This window comes from Lytechinus variegatus, chromosome 2, assembly GCF_018143015.1.
Source record: "Lytechinus variegatus isolate NC3 chromosome 2, Lvar_3.0, whole genome shotgun sequence".
Classification (NCBI taxonomy): Eukaryota; Metazoa; Echinodermata; class Echinoidea; order Temnopleuroida; family Toxopneustidae; genus Lytechinus; species Lytechinus variegatus.
The window spans coordinates 81,800,780-81,815,826 of record NC_054741.1 but is presented as its reverse complement, the minus strand read 5'-3'; the positions used below and the strand labels follow the sequence as shown (position 1 = coordinate 81,815,826).

The window sequence follows — 15,047 nt, the reverse complement described above, 5'->3', positions numbered from 1 at the left end:
TACAATCATCTGGTTTGTCATATGTGTGCTTGATTACAAGCAATTGATAGCCTGACATTCAGACTCTCCTGCCCTGATTTGTCATGATTTAATATCACAGTGATGAGAGGCACATGATGTTAAAATACTGTAGAAGAATCGGGAGTGTTTATCTCTACACATGTAATTTAAAATACAACTTTTCCCTTTTTTCTTAAATCCTGATTCTATGTTTGATTCTAATGCATTGTGACCTTCAACAAATATAAAGTTGTATTTTACTATTCTGTATTACATGTATATTATTTTTTGTAAAGTCACATACATGTAGATTGAAAGGGAACCCTACGGGTTATAGTTATTTAAACTTTTTCCTTTCCCAGCATCCATGTGACTCTCTTTATCCTATTGCTTGTATATATGTTGTTAATATGTTTGATCATGTCAAATAAAACAAAAAAAGTAAATATATTCACATCTTCCACTGAACAAGATGAAAAATACAACAAAAAACATTTTTTAATGAAACGAATGACCCTTTTATTTTGCTTTCATTCCTTTGTAATGATTAATATTCTCCAGTGACAGTTACAGGTGAACAGAAATTAATCATAGCTTTCTGATTTTTTTTTTCATTCGTTATTCTGCACTGTTTACATTGTCATGATTACAGGTGATCATGAAATAAGGAATAGTTTAATTTTATGCAGGATCCCCAAAACAGTATTATTTTCTAGCAGGTAATGCTGCAATCATAACTGCACAAAGCTTTATCTCAGAAAGTAATCACCCAGGATTCTTAAGCTAATTGGAAACTTAATTGCTGAGATACTAACTGAGTGGTGTTTCATAAAGCTGTTTGTAAAGTTCTGCACAACTTTATGCACGACTCAAACCTGTTCTTAGGTGCTAAATCAGTTACATAGGAATATCATTTAGCACAAGAATTGGTCACCAGTCATACGTAAAGTCATTCGTAACTTACGAACAGCATTACGGAACAGGCCCCTGCAGTCATAAGCATCCATGTGGATCCTGGCGGCCGTTTCATAAAGCTGTTCATAAGTTAAGAGCGACTTTAAGAACGACTGGTGATCCTTTCTTGCTCACTAAACAATCGCCAATGGTGCGTACCATTTACCAAGAAAGGATCACCAGTCGTTCTTAAAGTTGCTCTTAACTTACGAACAGCTTTATGAAACACCCACCTGAAGTTGATCCTGAAGATAAAACTTTAGGCTATGCAAAGCATGTAACCAATGCATATCAAATAAAATTTGAAAGATTTCCTTTTGAAACATTGCATACACTGACAGCATGTAGGGCCCAAAAAGTTAGATTTTTCAAAATCTCTAAAAAGTCATTCAAACCATTCAAAGAAACTAATAGGGGTTTTGTACCATACCATCCTACAATTTAATGCCAGGAGAATCTTTTGCACAACCTGAGCTCAATCATTCTATTCATTTTCAACTTACACTCATGACATTGTAGCATCCAATAGAATTACCTGAAAATTGAGCAGCATATTAGAGATCAAAAAATAAAATATACGAATGAGAAAAGCATTTTACAGCCGTACTGAATTTCGTAACCCAATTTATATGAGCTCCTTTTGATTTAATTCAAGGATTCTGGCATGTAGGGCTATGAATATGATTGCTTTTCCTGTCAATATGATCATATTGAAGCGGTTTACATTTACTTAAAATCTACAATCAGTTGGTCTAATAGTATAACTCACTTAGTCTATCGGTCATTTACTTTAAATGCCTAGAATTTTTCTAATATTTCTTTGTATAGTTTCATTCACAGTGTCAATTGAAACTTCGCTCATTAATTGTTCATGTAATCATATACACTAAGTGGTGATAGATCAAGTGTATATCAGATGAAATAATGGGCATTGTTTAACTGGTAATAAGACTGAATGGTAAATTGGTTAAATGGCAATCGAAACCAAATAGTCAACTAGACGACATGGTTGGAGACAAACTGGGATCAGACCATGTGAAACCAGACTAACTAGAAAGTAGACAATATGACAATTTACCAATGAAGTGGGCTGATCATTTTCTTATATAAAATTGGTTAACAGTGAATTGATCACGAGAGCAAAATTGCGTAGTACGTTTTCTGCTTTAATTGTAGCAAACTTTTACTGGAATCTCAATTACATGTATTAACTACATGTAATTGTTCAAGACATGAAAGGTCACATTTTATCAGGAGTTATCATATGTAATGTCTGTCCATATTCCACATACATATATTCTAAATATTAAATTCATTACATAATGACCCCCCCCCCCCATAATTGCATACTTTGAATTAATGATATCGTAAAATAAACAAATGAAAAGGTTTAATATCGGATTAAATTGCATTCATTCACGTTTTATGAGAACGATTGAAATATCATAACAAAATGATTTTCTTCCTCCAACCACCTTCATATAAAACTCAGATACATACAGTATTACAAATTCAGATGTTGAAAAGTGAAGAAAACATAGAATCTGATCAACATAAAACAATTCATATGAACAATGTGTCCTATCCCATATATTCAGGTTAAATAAACTGGAATAACACAAGACTAATCTTTATTTAGCTCTAAACCCACAAGGTTAAACATAGTGAAGTAAACATGGGTAATCAGGAAAACATGACAATGTTATGAAGACAGTAATATATTCCCCACTCAACTGACTTTCGATTAAATGCTTAGAGCAATAAATAAACACACACAGACAAAACATTTCTATCACTGTAGGAACATACACGATCTTCGCACCACAATGAGGTCACCATAACATGTACATTGAACTATCAAGCTAGGTTATATATTAGATATATATGAATAAATATGTTTACTTTCTGCTCTGGTTCTGTACAGTATTACTATCTTTTGCCAAGACCAAATCTTTCATCTGTAAAATAAAGAAAAGAAATGCACATCTTACATTATATCTGCATAATGTAACATACACAAGAGAATTATCTCTTTCCAACAAACAGAAAACTATATAATTTGTGCAAAGTCAACTTTAGAAGAAACATCACATGTTTAGCAGAATGAATCAGGTCCCCATAACATAAAGCTTAGCGTTTGATCTTTGGGATAATTGAGTTGAATTGATTATTGTGTATAAAATGAACCATAAAAGATCACCCCTACTATCAATCGCTAAGATGTCATAGGAGCTGGGTAAAAAAAACCCTCCAAAACAATACTTTGATATTATTTGACTTTATGGAAGGTTGGCCTATGCAGAATGATCTGTAAACATTCTAACAACAAAAATTGTATTATTAAAGTGGCAAAACTGTAAGAAATTATGGGGAATATACAGGCAATGCTCAAATTAGAATCAGAACAAGTATAATCTATGCTACATGACAAGAATAATTGCCCCTTTCAATTTTGCACCGTGCTAATTTCAAGCTTATAGAAAGGTAGTCAAAGTAGGCTCCTGGATGCAGCCAATAGGAGTGTTACATAAACAGTCTCTGTATATCTAAAATGGTCTATGGGAAGAATTAGATGATAGCCTCACTAACTAGCCAGGTCAACCAAAAATACATTAAGTTTTCTTTTCAACATATGCTCAGTACAGAATTTCGTTGGGTTTAACGAGTAAGAACTTAAAACTTAGGATTGGTGAGATTTATAGCAACCTGATGCATAAATGACTATCCTAAGTTCGGTGAAATCCGTACTTTCTGTTTTTTTTCGTAGGATTCTATTTCCCCATGGCTAAGGACTTGCTTTCCCACAAAGCTAAATTTAAGTAGTCTCAACAATCTTGTTATAAGCTAAGACTTGTGGTTAACCAGAATTTTAAAGTATTACTGTGATATTTATTCTGTACGAAAATGATATTTTACTTACATGTATATGTACAAGAAATCACAAAAATTGTATTAATTTCTGGAGACACTTTCGAGAAATTTGTCAGCATCAAGAAAAGAATTCCCCCCCCCCTTAGCACACATGTATTGAATATGAAGTTGCTGAGAATATTGCTTACCTATAATGTCCATCTTGCAGAGTGGACAGGTTCGCTTGCGTATAAGCCAACTATCAACACATCTATTATGAAACGTGTGATGGCAAGGCAGCATTCGAATAGTCTGGAGAGAAAAGATACATTAACAAGTAAATACCATATTCATCATTGTTATCAACAGAATAGCAAACAGAACGATAGAATTAGAATTGATCATAAAATGAAGTATTTTCATCATATCTACAACCCTGAAAATCCATGAATGCTGGAATAATTGGAAGACAGAGGCTATTAAATAGGAATGCAAAGGTTGAAATGGCTCACTCTATCACCAATCATTCATGCTCCTACTAAATAAGGACAGTTGGTAGTTGTGCTTTATTTGCATAAAAGAGAAGATAAATTTAGAACCTTTAGCAAATATGCCCTTTCCTCACCATGAAAAGGAATCAGTTGTACATCTGTACTTGGCAAACATAAATATCTAGTACTAACTTACTTGTCCTTTGAAGAACTCTTCAAGGCATACTGCACAACTTTCACTGGAATCCGCTGAGAGTTGATACCTCTTTCTTTTATACTTCCAAACTGACATCTTAGATAAGGATTGCTTGGCTAACCTCTGCAGAGTTTCCTGCAACAAAAATCAAAATTTATAAAATACTGTGTAAGACTCTTATTAAGATGAGGCAAAATCCAAACATGGGAATAAATCATGGCTTGTGTGAGCAAATTGGTTTTGAACTAATTAACTGTGATGACATCAAGGGATATGTTAAGAAATTAACAATTAATGGATTAGTCTCTTTAATAGATGAGAGACTACATGTGTACATGAATTCCCATGAACTATATCTTCAGTTTACCAATAAAATCCCAATTTATCTTTTTTCAGACATATCTTAAATCAATCGTGAACATTCAACCACTAATAAACATGGTAGTATTGGCAAATTTTTACTAGGTCCGGGTGGATCCAGGGAATGACTTATTTTCATTGCTTAAAAACTGATCATAGTGCCCCCCCCCCGGTAAATCCTGAATCTGTCCCTGCATTATTATAATACAACCATGCTACATGAAGAAATCATCAGAATTTTACCTCCAGGTCTTCAATGTTGTTTTGTTGTGGGTGTCGAGCCATCCCTCTTATCATGCTTACTATGTAGAAAGTGATTATCAGAGACACCAAAGTACGCCAAATCCAATTATACTCGTGCTTCAAAACAAAACAGATCAAAAGAAAATGTAAATTTTATAGGATCATTTCATCCTTTATCTTTACCAGGAAGATGAAATTTAGAAGTGTCACTCAAGCAATTCAAACATGAAATGGTTTATCTTAAACACATTAGCGATATATGGTTAATATCTCATTGTAAGTTTTAAACCAAATCCCTTCATTCGTATCCCTGGCTATGAACATAACTTCATTTGGCATTCTCAAAGAATGGCAAATTATTAAACTAAGTTCATACATTGTTAAATTTAAAAAGGTAATCTTTTTTTTTTGTTTCATAAAAGGCATGCACTTAAAAGAAGGTCTGTTGTAATGTATTTAAAATGGAAATTCTATATAAAGCAACAAACCATAACAAAATAAGATTCAATGCATATAAACCACTCACCAGCTGAGTATTTTGCATAACTGAAATAAAAAGGATCTGAAAATATTCCCTTATTTTGCTTCATTACGTGACGTCATACTGTGTCAGGAGGCATGTGATTACATAAGTTTGTATGTATAAAAGATTGATAATTTTCTTGATTTCCAGATTGTAAATTCTATTTCTATTTACAATTTGCAGAGGAAAGTGGCACCAACAATTATATGGTGCTCAGGAGGATGAAAACCTGGAGCTCTTGACTATTTTCTGTGTCAAGAAAAACTGTAACACATAATCTGAATGCAGATAGAGGTGGAAAGCTGAACCAAATAAGTGGGATATAAAACATGGTAAAAAAACTAGTCTAAAGCTAATGATTTTATCAATCTAAGCATATAGGAAATACTTTTCATGATACTTCTAAGTGATAGAAGTGAAGACTTTCATGGAAAGCAAAATAATCAAAATAATCATTCAGTTTTTGATGAACAAACGTATGGAATAACAATGCTTATAGCAGTGCTGTAGTGCCTTGATGCTTGGCCTTGGCCTTAAGGCGCCTTAAGGCCTACTTTTTCAAAGCCTTGGCCTTGAACATTCAAGCCTTGGCCTTGAGAGGGCCTTGGCCTTGGCCTTGAGGATTTTGAGCCTTGAAATTTCAAGGCATTTTCAAGGTATTTTCAAGGCTTTTTCAAGGCATTTTGTTTTTTGTACTTTTATTTGCTTTTATAAAAGTAAGTATGTTTTAATTGTTCTGTATATCTAATGACACAAATGGTCAATACTACCAGTCCACAGTAGTAGCAGCTGTAGTAGTAATATACTAGCAGAGCCATCAATTGTGATTATCACCATTATCAAGAATTATCATCACATAATTAACAAAGAGAAGTGATGAAAATAACATTATTTATTGGTAATATCATGACTAATGATGATAATGACAATATCAATAATAATGATAATAATGATTATGATAAAGATTATAGTGATTTTATGACAGGAATAATTGTAACAGATCCGACTGCAATTTCGACAACAATTTTCAGACTTTAAAAATAGCTAACTCTAAAGAATGATAACAAGGTTGATTTCTATTCCATTAGGATTTTCCTTGTATTATTTTCTTTGACCAACAAGAATGTTTTAAGTCTTAATGATTATCTGAAAAGATTTGGTAAACTTGAACACAATCTTCAATTTTGTCATTTCCAAATAGGATATGTCAATGGCATGATGAGCCAAAATTTTGAGGGGCTAAGCATGGCATCTAGAGCAAAATTTCTGCCCCAAAAAGTTGAAAGCGATTGAAGCGAGCACAATTTTTCACCCTTATACTATTAGAAAAGCTAATTTTGTGATATATTGTGACAATATGTTCAGAAAATGATATCAATTTCCTTTTATATGTTTATTCTTGGTGGTGGAACTTCTTGTCTCGCTCTTTTTTTTCTGGGGGGGGGGGTCCTGTTATTTATTAAACAGGCGAGAAAGAGGAATGGGAAGAGAGATAGAGAGGAGAAGGGGGCTGGTTTGGCAGAAAATACTGCAAAATCAGTTAATATGTTGATTGGCAGTACATCTAATTGAATTGTTTATATTTTGTTTTGGGTCTAGTGTCTCAGATTGACAAAACAAAATAATAAAGAAAAGCTACTTATTTTTAATCATATGGTTTGACAGTGAATTTCATTTCACTAGTTTCAAGGAAATAAACAAACAAAACTGACAAGATTCCTAAAAATGACTCGTTTTCAGGTCAGCATTTGAACATTTCAACTTGCGCTTTGTGCTCTCTTGCCCCCCCCCCCCCCCGAAAAATTCTCTGTAGGAAAAAAATGCCTATTTTCCAAAATCCAAAATACCTTTCTTTCCCAAATTAAATATGCCCTTTTTAAAAAAGAAATACATTTTTTATAGTAAAACATGATACATTTTAGGTTAAAAAATCACCAAATTTTTGGATCGCACTCTCTGTTCCCATTCACACACAAAAAACGCTAAGAATGTCCAGTTTTCAGGTTGGAATTATCACATTTGTAAATTTTGGAGCTCGCGCTTAGCGCTCGCATAATTTGATTGGTGAAATAAGTATCCTATTTATGAGTCACTGAATGTAGTCAAGAACAGCTTCCTTTCTGGTCACTAAAAATTTAAGCTCATGCTCAATTCTTTAGTAAGATGCACATCTTTTTCATGATTACAATAACAGCTCAGAATATTTCATTTCTTAATACACGAAATGTCCAGAAGTTTGAGCTTGTGATTTGTGCTGGCAACATCTCGCAAGGCTGCCCTTTTAACAGTGATTATTGCAATAATTGACCAAAAATCGAGTTTTACAACTTCAGAATTGATTTGTTTTTTCAAAACCGCTTGCTCGCTATGCTTTCTTGCAGAAAAGTAAAGCCTAAGTCAAAATATCTGTCCTATCAATTAGAAATCACCTAAAAAGGCTTTGCTGAACTGAAATTCTACAAAACACACAACTTCTTCATGCAGTTGTTAATCTCATTTGAAAATATCTGCTTGCACTAAAATCCTTTTTTTTTAGCTTTGACCCCTCCCCAAACAAAAATATGTTCTGCCTCCTCTGTCTCAAGGAGTAGAGAAAGACATATGTTTAGATTGGTCGTGCCAGGATCAGATCACCTTGGTAATAATAATCAATGCAATGTAAATCGCCTAGAAAAATAATGTATTAAATGAACAAAGGTAACTATATCATTATTTTAATAACATATGTCTAAATCTATCATGAAATTATTTTCATTTATGTACAAGGGTCAAAATTTTCACTCGCTCACACCTTTTTACACTTTGTCTTGTGCGTCATGTCTGCCGCCTAAGAATTGTTGTCTCATTGTTACATATATTGAAAGTTTGAAAATGCCTTGGCCTTAGCCTTGAGGTTTTCAGGCCTTGGCCTTGGCCTTGGGTTTCCATGCCTTGGCCTCAGCCTTGGTTATTGAAGCCTTGGCCTTGGGTATTAAAGCCTTGGCCTTGGAGGTTTGAGCCTTGACTACAACACTGGCTTATAGGTTCAATCATAGAATGGCATCACAGACCTGAGGCTGTTGAAAAGCACAATAAAGACTATTGTTTGAAGCCCAATAATTGTAGCCATAGTCAAATAATTACTCAGCTGACATGTGTTGAAATGCACAAACCTAACATTGCTGTGTTTGTAGTTTAGAAGCTTCTGATTCTTATATGATTTGTCAATTTCACTTTTGGGTCCAGTCTGGATATATGAAAAATGTTTTTTAAAAAATAAGAAAATATATTACAGAATAACATGAAAATTAATACAATAATATTCTAAATAATGCACTGCAAAAGTACAAATTGAGTACAAATGTAATGTAACAAAAATACTAAATAGGATAAAGATGTAAATACTGCCTACCTCTGATGATGACTTGTGGTGTGACAAGCAAACCGTTCCTTCCCACTCTCGGAACTTACTACCCCCGCTAGACCGTCCACATGTAGACCATAGGGTCAACTTGGGGGCCAACTAGAAATAAGACATAAATTGTAATAATAGTCTTTGATAATACGTAGTGCATATTAAAATGAAAATATCACGTCTCTACACACTTTATATAATTTGAAAGAAGAATAAAACAATTAGAGAAAAAATATCACTTTAAAACTGACAACTGACAAATCTGTGATACTGGCAGTATCGCAAGGAAAGCAAATCATATTAAAATGGTGAACAAGATATCTTCCTTACAAATAGTGAAACGTTTGCTGTTTGGTAAATACCATTTAAACTGCTTTGAAATCTGGGCATTTTATAAAAATTGTTTGAAAGGGTAGGCATTCATATTTAAATGCAAATTTAGGATTAAAGTTTTGATGGTCACTTACCATTGATTTCATCTTGGCTGTAGGGTCTGGTTTAGCAGTTATATTTGCACTATGTTTATTTTTCCTAAAAGAAACATGAATTCTCATATCAGGTTTTACAGACTTACTAGACTTTACTTCGATATCGCTTTCAGTACACGTTAATTTTCTTAATTGTAGTGATAAATTATCAATCAAAAATCATAATTATAATAATGAATACCCCTCTACTGCATTCTAATTGCATCTTTACAAGAAGATTTTGTATAATTAGAGTGAAAGATATTCAATTAATTGTAGCTGCTCTCATCTACTCTTTAACCCTTTCATGTCTCAGTAGTCAACCAGTTCAAAGTAGTTAAGGAGCAGCTAAGTCTGTACCAACTAACCAAAAATACTTCAAGCAGTCAAGTAATTTGATAAAATTTTCAATTTTATCAAATTAATGCTATTCTGAAAACGTCTTGAATTTTATCCGAATCGTTGTGTAAATCCCAAAGAAGATGGCTAAACTAGAATCGTGACATTGCATTTTAGTCTAGTTTAGAATGGGGAATTACCTACCTCAAATCCACAGTAGATCTAAATTTCTTGATATCTTTAGGATCAGTGATTATGATGATCGGTCTGTCTGAAGTAAAGTGGAGCTCAATCTAAATACAAAAAAATCAAATGAATTGGAATGTTTAAACAAATTAAATACTGACAAGTACAGAGAAAAGCAATCTCTAAAGAACATATCATGGGCAAAAAATGAAATTGATAAATCTTACTCCAAATGAATGTTGATAAACTCTAACTTACCTTCATGAAAAGTTTCATGCATTTTCACTCACATAATCCCAAAAGCAGATACAAAGGTTAAAATATTGCACCAAACATTAAAGCCAAAAATAAATATTGGCCATAAATAATGAAGTAATAGATCTGAAGGTTTCATAATATCAAGCTGTATTTTCAACTATATGTTTCTGTGCAAATTCTTTATAAACTTTTGAATTTGAAGTCTAGTCAAGAACACATGATCTTTTCTGGTATCCATAACTATAATAATTCAGGGTTGTGATGATGAATAAGCCCAAAATAGCCCATTTTGAGGCATACAGTTTGAATATTTTTATAGCAAAAGTCCTCAGCTTGTAAGCAGTTACCATGCATGACACTTGAATTGTTGTATTTGATCCTTCCACTAGAATTTCTTTTCCTGATACAATCTTTAATACTGCAAGTACAGTGTCTAAAGGAGACAAAAAGTAGTCTTAAATTCAGATGAGTGCACTGTATTCCATGTTTAGAAGAGAAACAAGAAAACGTAGAACTTACAGCTATGGCCCAATTTACCATGCTCTGTCTGAAAATTGTATCGCATGGAAATCAAAAGACTGCTTTTCACCATTCTAATTCACAAATTAGCCAAACCTAAAGGAGGAATATTTTACAGCCACATATACACTGCATATCAAGGAGTAAAGAATGTTCCCACTCATCAATCTGATATATGTCAACAAGATTGAAAGATCATGGAATGAGTTTAAAAGGAGAGTTTTCATTAACTGTCATGATTTCTTTGAAATAGCTTTGAAAAAAAAGAATACTGGGGAGTCTTCTTTCATGAAACATAATATGATTTTCAATGACTATGGTAATAAGATGTAAGGATTTCAGATTTTCAGTAGCTTTTAAAAATAGTCAGTGAATATCACTATTTCATGAAATGGACTGGTCTTACCTCTTTAAATAGTCCAGGGTTAAGAGCCAAGACTAGAAGGGCTGAAGCACCAAAAAGCATTGCTTGCTTCACCTAAAAGATAAAACATATTAATCTGTGACTATATTTCTCTCCTGCTTTGCAGGCCCAATAAACATTACCGCACAGGTCAGACCACAATCATGGGATGCACAATATCATATAGCACTTCAGCGTAACAACATTTTTAAAGACTTTAATAACTCTTTCTGAAATACCCCCCCCCCCTGTACCACCCCAAGTACCACTTTTGCTCATAATTCAAAATATTTCATGAAAGAATGATAAAAATCATCAATTGAGAATCATCTTACTTGTTCCAGTAAAGAGCACCCTGTTCCACTCTGTGCTCCAGCAGATTCTTCCAGCGGAGGAAGGTAAAAGATACCAATCCATTCCTCATCTTCAGATATCTTCTCATCCTTATTCACCTTTCTCTTATCAAACTCATTGGGTTCACTATCATTGTCTTCACTGCATGTAGCTGTTATCTGTAACATGTAAATTACAGGTGAATCAATTTGATGACAATTCAGTTTAAGCCTTTCATTTATCAGCCACTCCCACTATCAATTGTCTTACTTCATATCTGAGTTTCTTCTTCCTCCTTCTCCAACACTTCTTGTGATTTCATTATCTGTAATACTGGTGTTACTCATGTTTCAATGTACATGTTACAAATTTCAAGATTCACTTCACTGAAAAAATATTTAATTGCTTTTTTTTCCATTAAGTTTTCATAATTATTTGAAATGAATCAATATAGCCTCCTTCATTGGTTTTATTTGGGAACTAGCATCTGTCATTTTCAAGTCTGCATATAAACCACTTGCAGATTTACAGTTGATTAATTTATCAACCAATTGATGGATGGAGTATTTTCCACTGAATTTACACCTGCACTGAATATACAGGCGAGGCCACGCATACCCATAATTAGACCAAAAGCTTCGGTCTCTGTTATGTTGGTTGTTCAGCTGAACTCCGTTGGCTTCACTCACCAAATACAGAGACCGAAGTTCTAGCGCGATCTGTACAGGGGACTCGATGGCCATATGTTTATGTACTTAAGATCGGATAAAACTGGGAAGTGAATTTGCGTGACAGCCGAGGTAAGTCACTGTTTTTGTTCCTTTCAACTTCATTTTTCTCTGTTTTTTGGCATTAATGCCAAGAGGGAATATAAATTTGCATTTTGGTCGCATTAATTTTCAAAATGTTTATTCGTTAAAGACAAAAATTGAAGAGCCCCGCGGGGGATTTTGCATTGCAAGTCCCCTAATGGTGGCTGAACAAGGAGAAATTAAAAAAAAAATGTTAAAAAACTCCTCGAAACAGACAGCTGCCAGCTGTCTAACCCATAATGCAATTGCATTTGTATCTTTAGTTATGTGTTTTTAGCAAGAGCAAGACTAGAACTCTCTCACATAAAGAACATTTCATCAATTTTTCAAAACAGGCACTCTAACCAACTGAGCTATGCAACATTATTTTTCTGGCCTTCTCGGTCTGCTTCATTCATTTCAATTCCTTTCTTTGACTTAATTCTTTACTATTTCTTTTTCTCTCCATCTAGCCTTGGCTTTAAAGCTCCTCATATTTCTTCCTCTTTTTTCTCACATAGATGTACAGGTGTATTTTATATGTTAATAAAGTTTGAAATTGAATTTCAACTTCAAAGTTCAACTTCAAGTTTGCATTTTTTGGGACCAATTTCTTTGAAATTTCTTTCCAATCATGCACACACCAACCATCATCATGATCATCAGCATATGACTAATCACCTATACATCTTCCTCATTATTCTACTCCTCATTTTTATTTTCCTAGAAAATCCTGCTAACTTACTGTCTGTATCAACCCTGATGCATTCAATCCGCTAGGTCCACTGCGAGAATACTCCCCATGCACCTCAATTCCGCCCGGCTGCACCCGGACGATCGCCTCCGTTTCGCCCGAGACAAGCTGCAGCAGAAGCGACAAGACGAAGGCCCAGCTGGCTAGCTTACTGCTGTTAAGAACTTTTGCAATGTGCCGCAGTTTCAATGGAGAGTTAGGGTAGGGTGTCATTACCTTCCCTGCTTTATTTCCAAGTCCTTTCATCTTCAGTTTCGCCTTCGTTTTTGCAGTTTCAGCCCCTGGATGGGTATGCATACCAGCCTTCGCCCATAATCAAAACAAATGTAAAGACTGGTAACAAATTTGCTTACCGGTTTACCGTACCATACCGTAAATCTACGTACCGTACTTAGAGCTAGAGTACGCATTTCTTTGAGATCGAGTTGTGACTCCACTCTCTCTCTCCAAAAGACGTCATTATGTGCCCATTGTGTAGTCCAGTCTCGATGGCGAACCAATTCGGACAAATTATGTAGCGACTTCCCAGATTATTTTTTATGAAGGGGGGTCACTGGCATATAGCTGGGAGGGGGGGGGTGGGCTCTAGAAAAACAAAGATCAAAGGATTCCATAGGCGGATCAGGGGGGGGGGGCGATCGAGGGAGCAAAAAAATTAGGGGGAAAGGAAGATAAGAGGAAGAAGTCAAGGGAATAAAAAAATGAGGGGAAGACTTGGAAAAATAATAAAAACAATCTTTCACGTCACTACATAAAATTTTAGCTCACGCTTGAGTCTTGACGCTTGCATTTCCTTTAAGGTTATTTGCATATCTTGCTCAATATGGAGCTTAAAATATCAAATTTGGAAATCAAAATTCAAAACATATTTCAGCTCAGTATCGAACTTTCATTACTTTGTTTGATTTACAAATTGATTTTTAAAAAGTAGTGCTCGATGCTGTTTTATGGTCTGATTGTTAATATTTTCTGCTCGCGTTGATTGTTTGTTCGCATATCTTAACCACTTCTACCAAGTTACAGCTGCAATTCACACTGAATAAGAAGGCTTATCATTCTAGTCATCTCATCCGTAACTATCTCACTTTGTGGGGCCTGTATCATGAAGACTTGTTAATCCATAATCCATAATCCATAATTTATGTATTGTTCGAAATAGACACGATATGAAATACTCCGAAAATTTGCTTTGCCCAATTGATCGTGGGCCCGGCAGTCACTGTGCAGCGCCAGATCGACGAGGCTCTATCCCTTTAATCGTTGAACACCAAACAGGGTAGCAGCAACTCCAATCTTTAAACGTCTTTTGGTCTGACGCGCGGCCGGGGTTTGAACCCCCGACCTAGCTCCCGGTTGTGAGACGGACGCTACCGACTGAGCCAACACAGCGGTCACCGGTTAATAATAATAATGCAACATTTTTATAACAAGTTTATGATCAGCTTATCAAATTTGAATTGCCAGTAGTTTAAAACTGTTATTGCAAATTTGTTAACACGTTTTATGAAAAGGGTCGCACAGCTATAGACCAATTTCACAACGTGAGAGGGCAGCAGACTGGTCGCCATGCTGCGGTGGGCGAATCAACTTTTATAGTACACAAGCCAATAGGGTATTTGGTACATTCGTTCGATTTTTTTTTTATTTTGGACCAATTGAGCAGATTTCTTGTAAGATTCACAATGAGCATTAATCGGAGAAGTTCAGGTCGCAGCTGTGCTGTGTTCAATTGCCACAACAATTGGAGAAAGCTTCAGGATTGGAAGCAAAGTGAATGTGAAATTCACTCGCCTTGGACTCACGAAGCCTGTTTGTGTGTGAAGCCGTACTCCCTGCATAGGTTTCCAGGCCGGAGAAACAGGGCCCTGGCCCTCGATCTCTTCCCCTTCCTCCTTTCTCCTTCCTCTCTGATTTATTCTCTTGCCTTGCCCCCTCCTTTTGGATACTTATAGGCCTGCATAAAATGTGGGGGGGGGAGGGAGGGGG

General features: G+C 34.9%; 1 protein-coding gene across 1 annotated transcript; it reads right to left on the bottom strand.

The window, feature by feature from the left end:
* Positions 1-1,224: 1,224 nt before the first annotated feature.
* On the bottom strand, positions 1,225-13,402 carry LOC121409251 (RING finger protein 215-like). Its single transcript, XM_041601127.1, has 10 exons — positions 13,053-13,402; positions 11,519-11,695; positions 11,187-11,258; positions 10,022-10,110; positions 9,479-9,542; positions 9,009-9,119; positions 5,095-5,211; positions 4,492-4,626; positions 4,014-4,116; positions 1,225-2,912 (listed from the first exon to the last, which is right to left on the bottom strand). The coding sequence occupies exons 1-10, from the start codon at positions 13,356-13,358 to the stop codon at positions 2,884-2,886; spliced, it is 1,203 nt and encodes a 400-aa protein (XP_041457061.1). The 5' UTR covers positions 13,359-13,402; the 3' UTR covers positions 1,225-2,883.
* Positions 13,403-15,047: the final 1,645 nt, after the last annotated feature.

Excerpts from the sequence above, each read along its gene's own strand:
- LOC121409251 (XM_041601127.1), bottom strand. The coding sequence starts at position 13,358 with ATGCATACCCATCCAGGGGCTGAAACTGCAAAAACGAAGGCGAAACTG. Across the intron at positions 11,259-11,518 it reads GGTGCTCTTTACTGGAACAA|GTGAAGCAAGCAATGCTTTT; the intron begins GTAAGATGATTC and ends TTTATCTTTTAG. Across the intron at positions 5,212-9,008 it reads ACCACAAGTCATCATCAGAG|CACGAGTATAATTGGATTTG; the intron begins GTAGGCAGTATT and ends TTTGTTTTGAAG.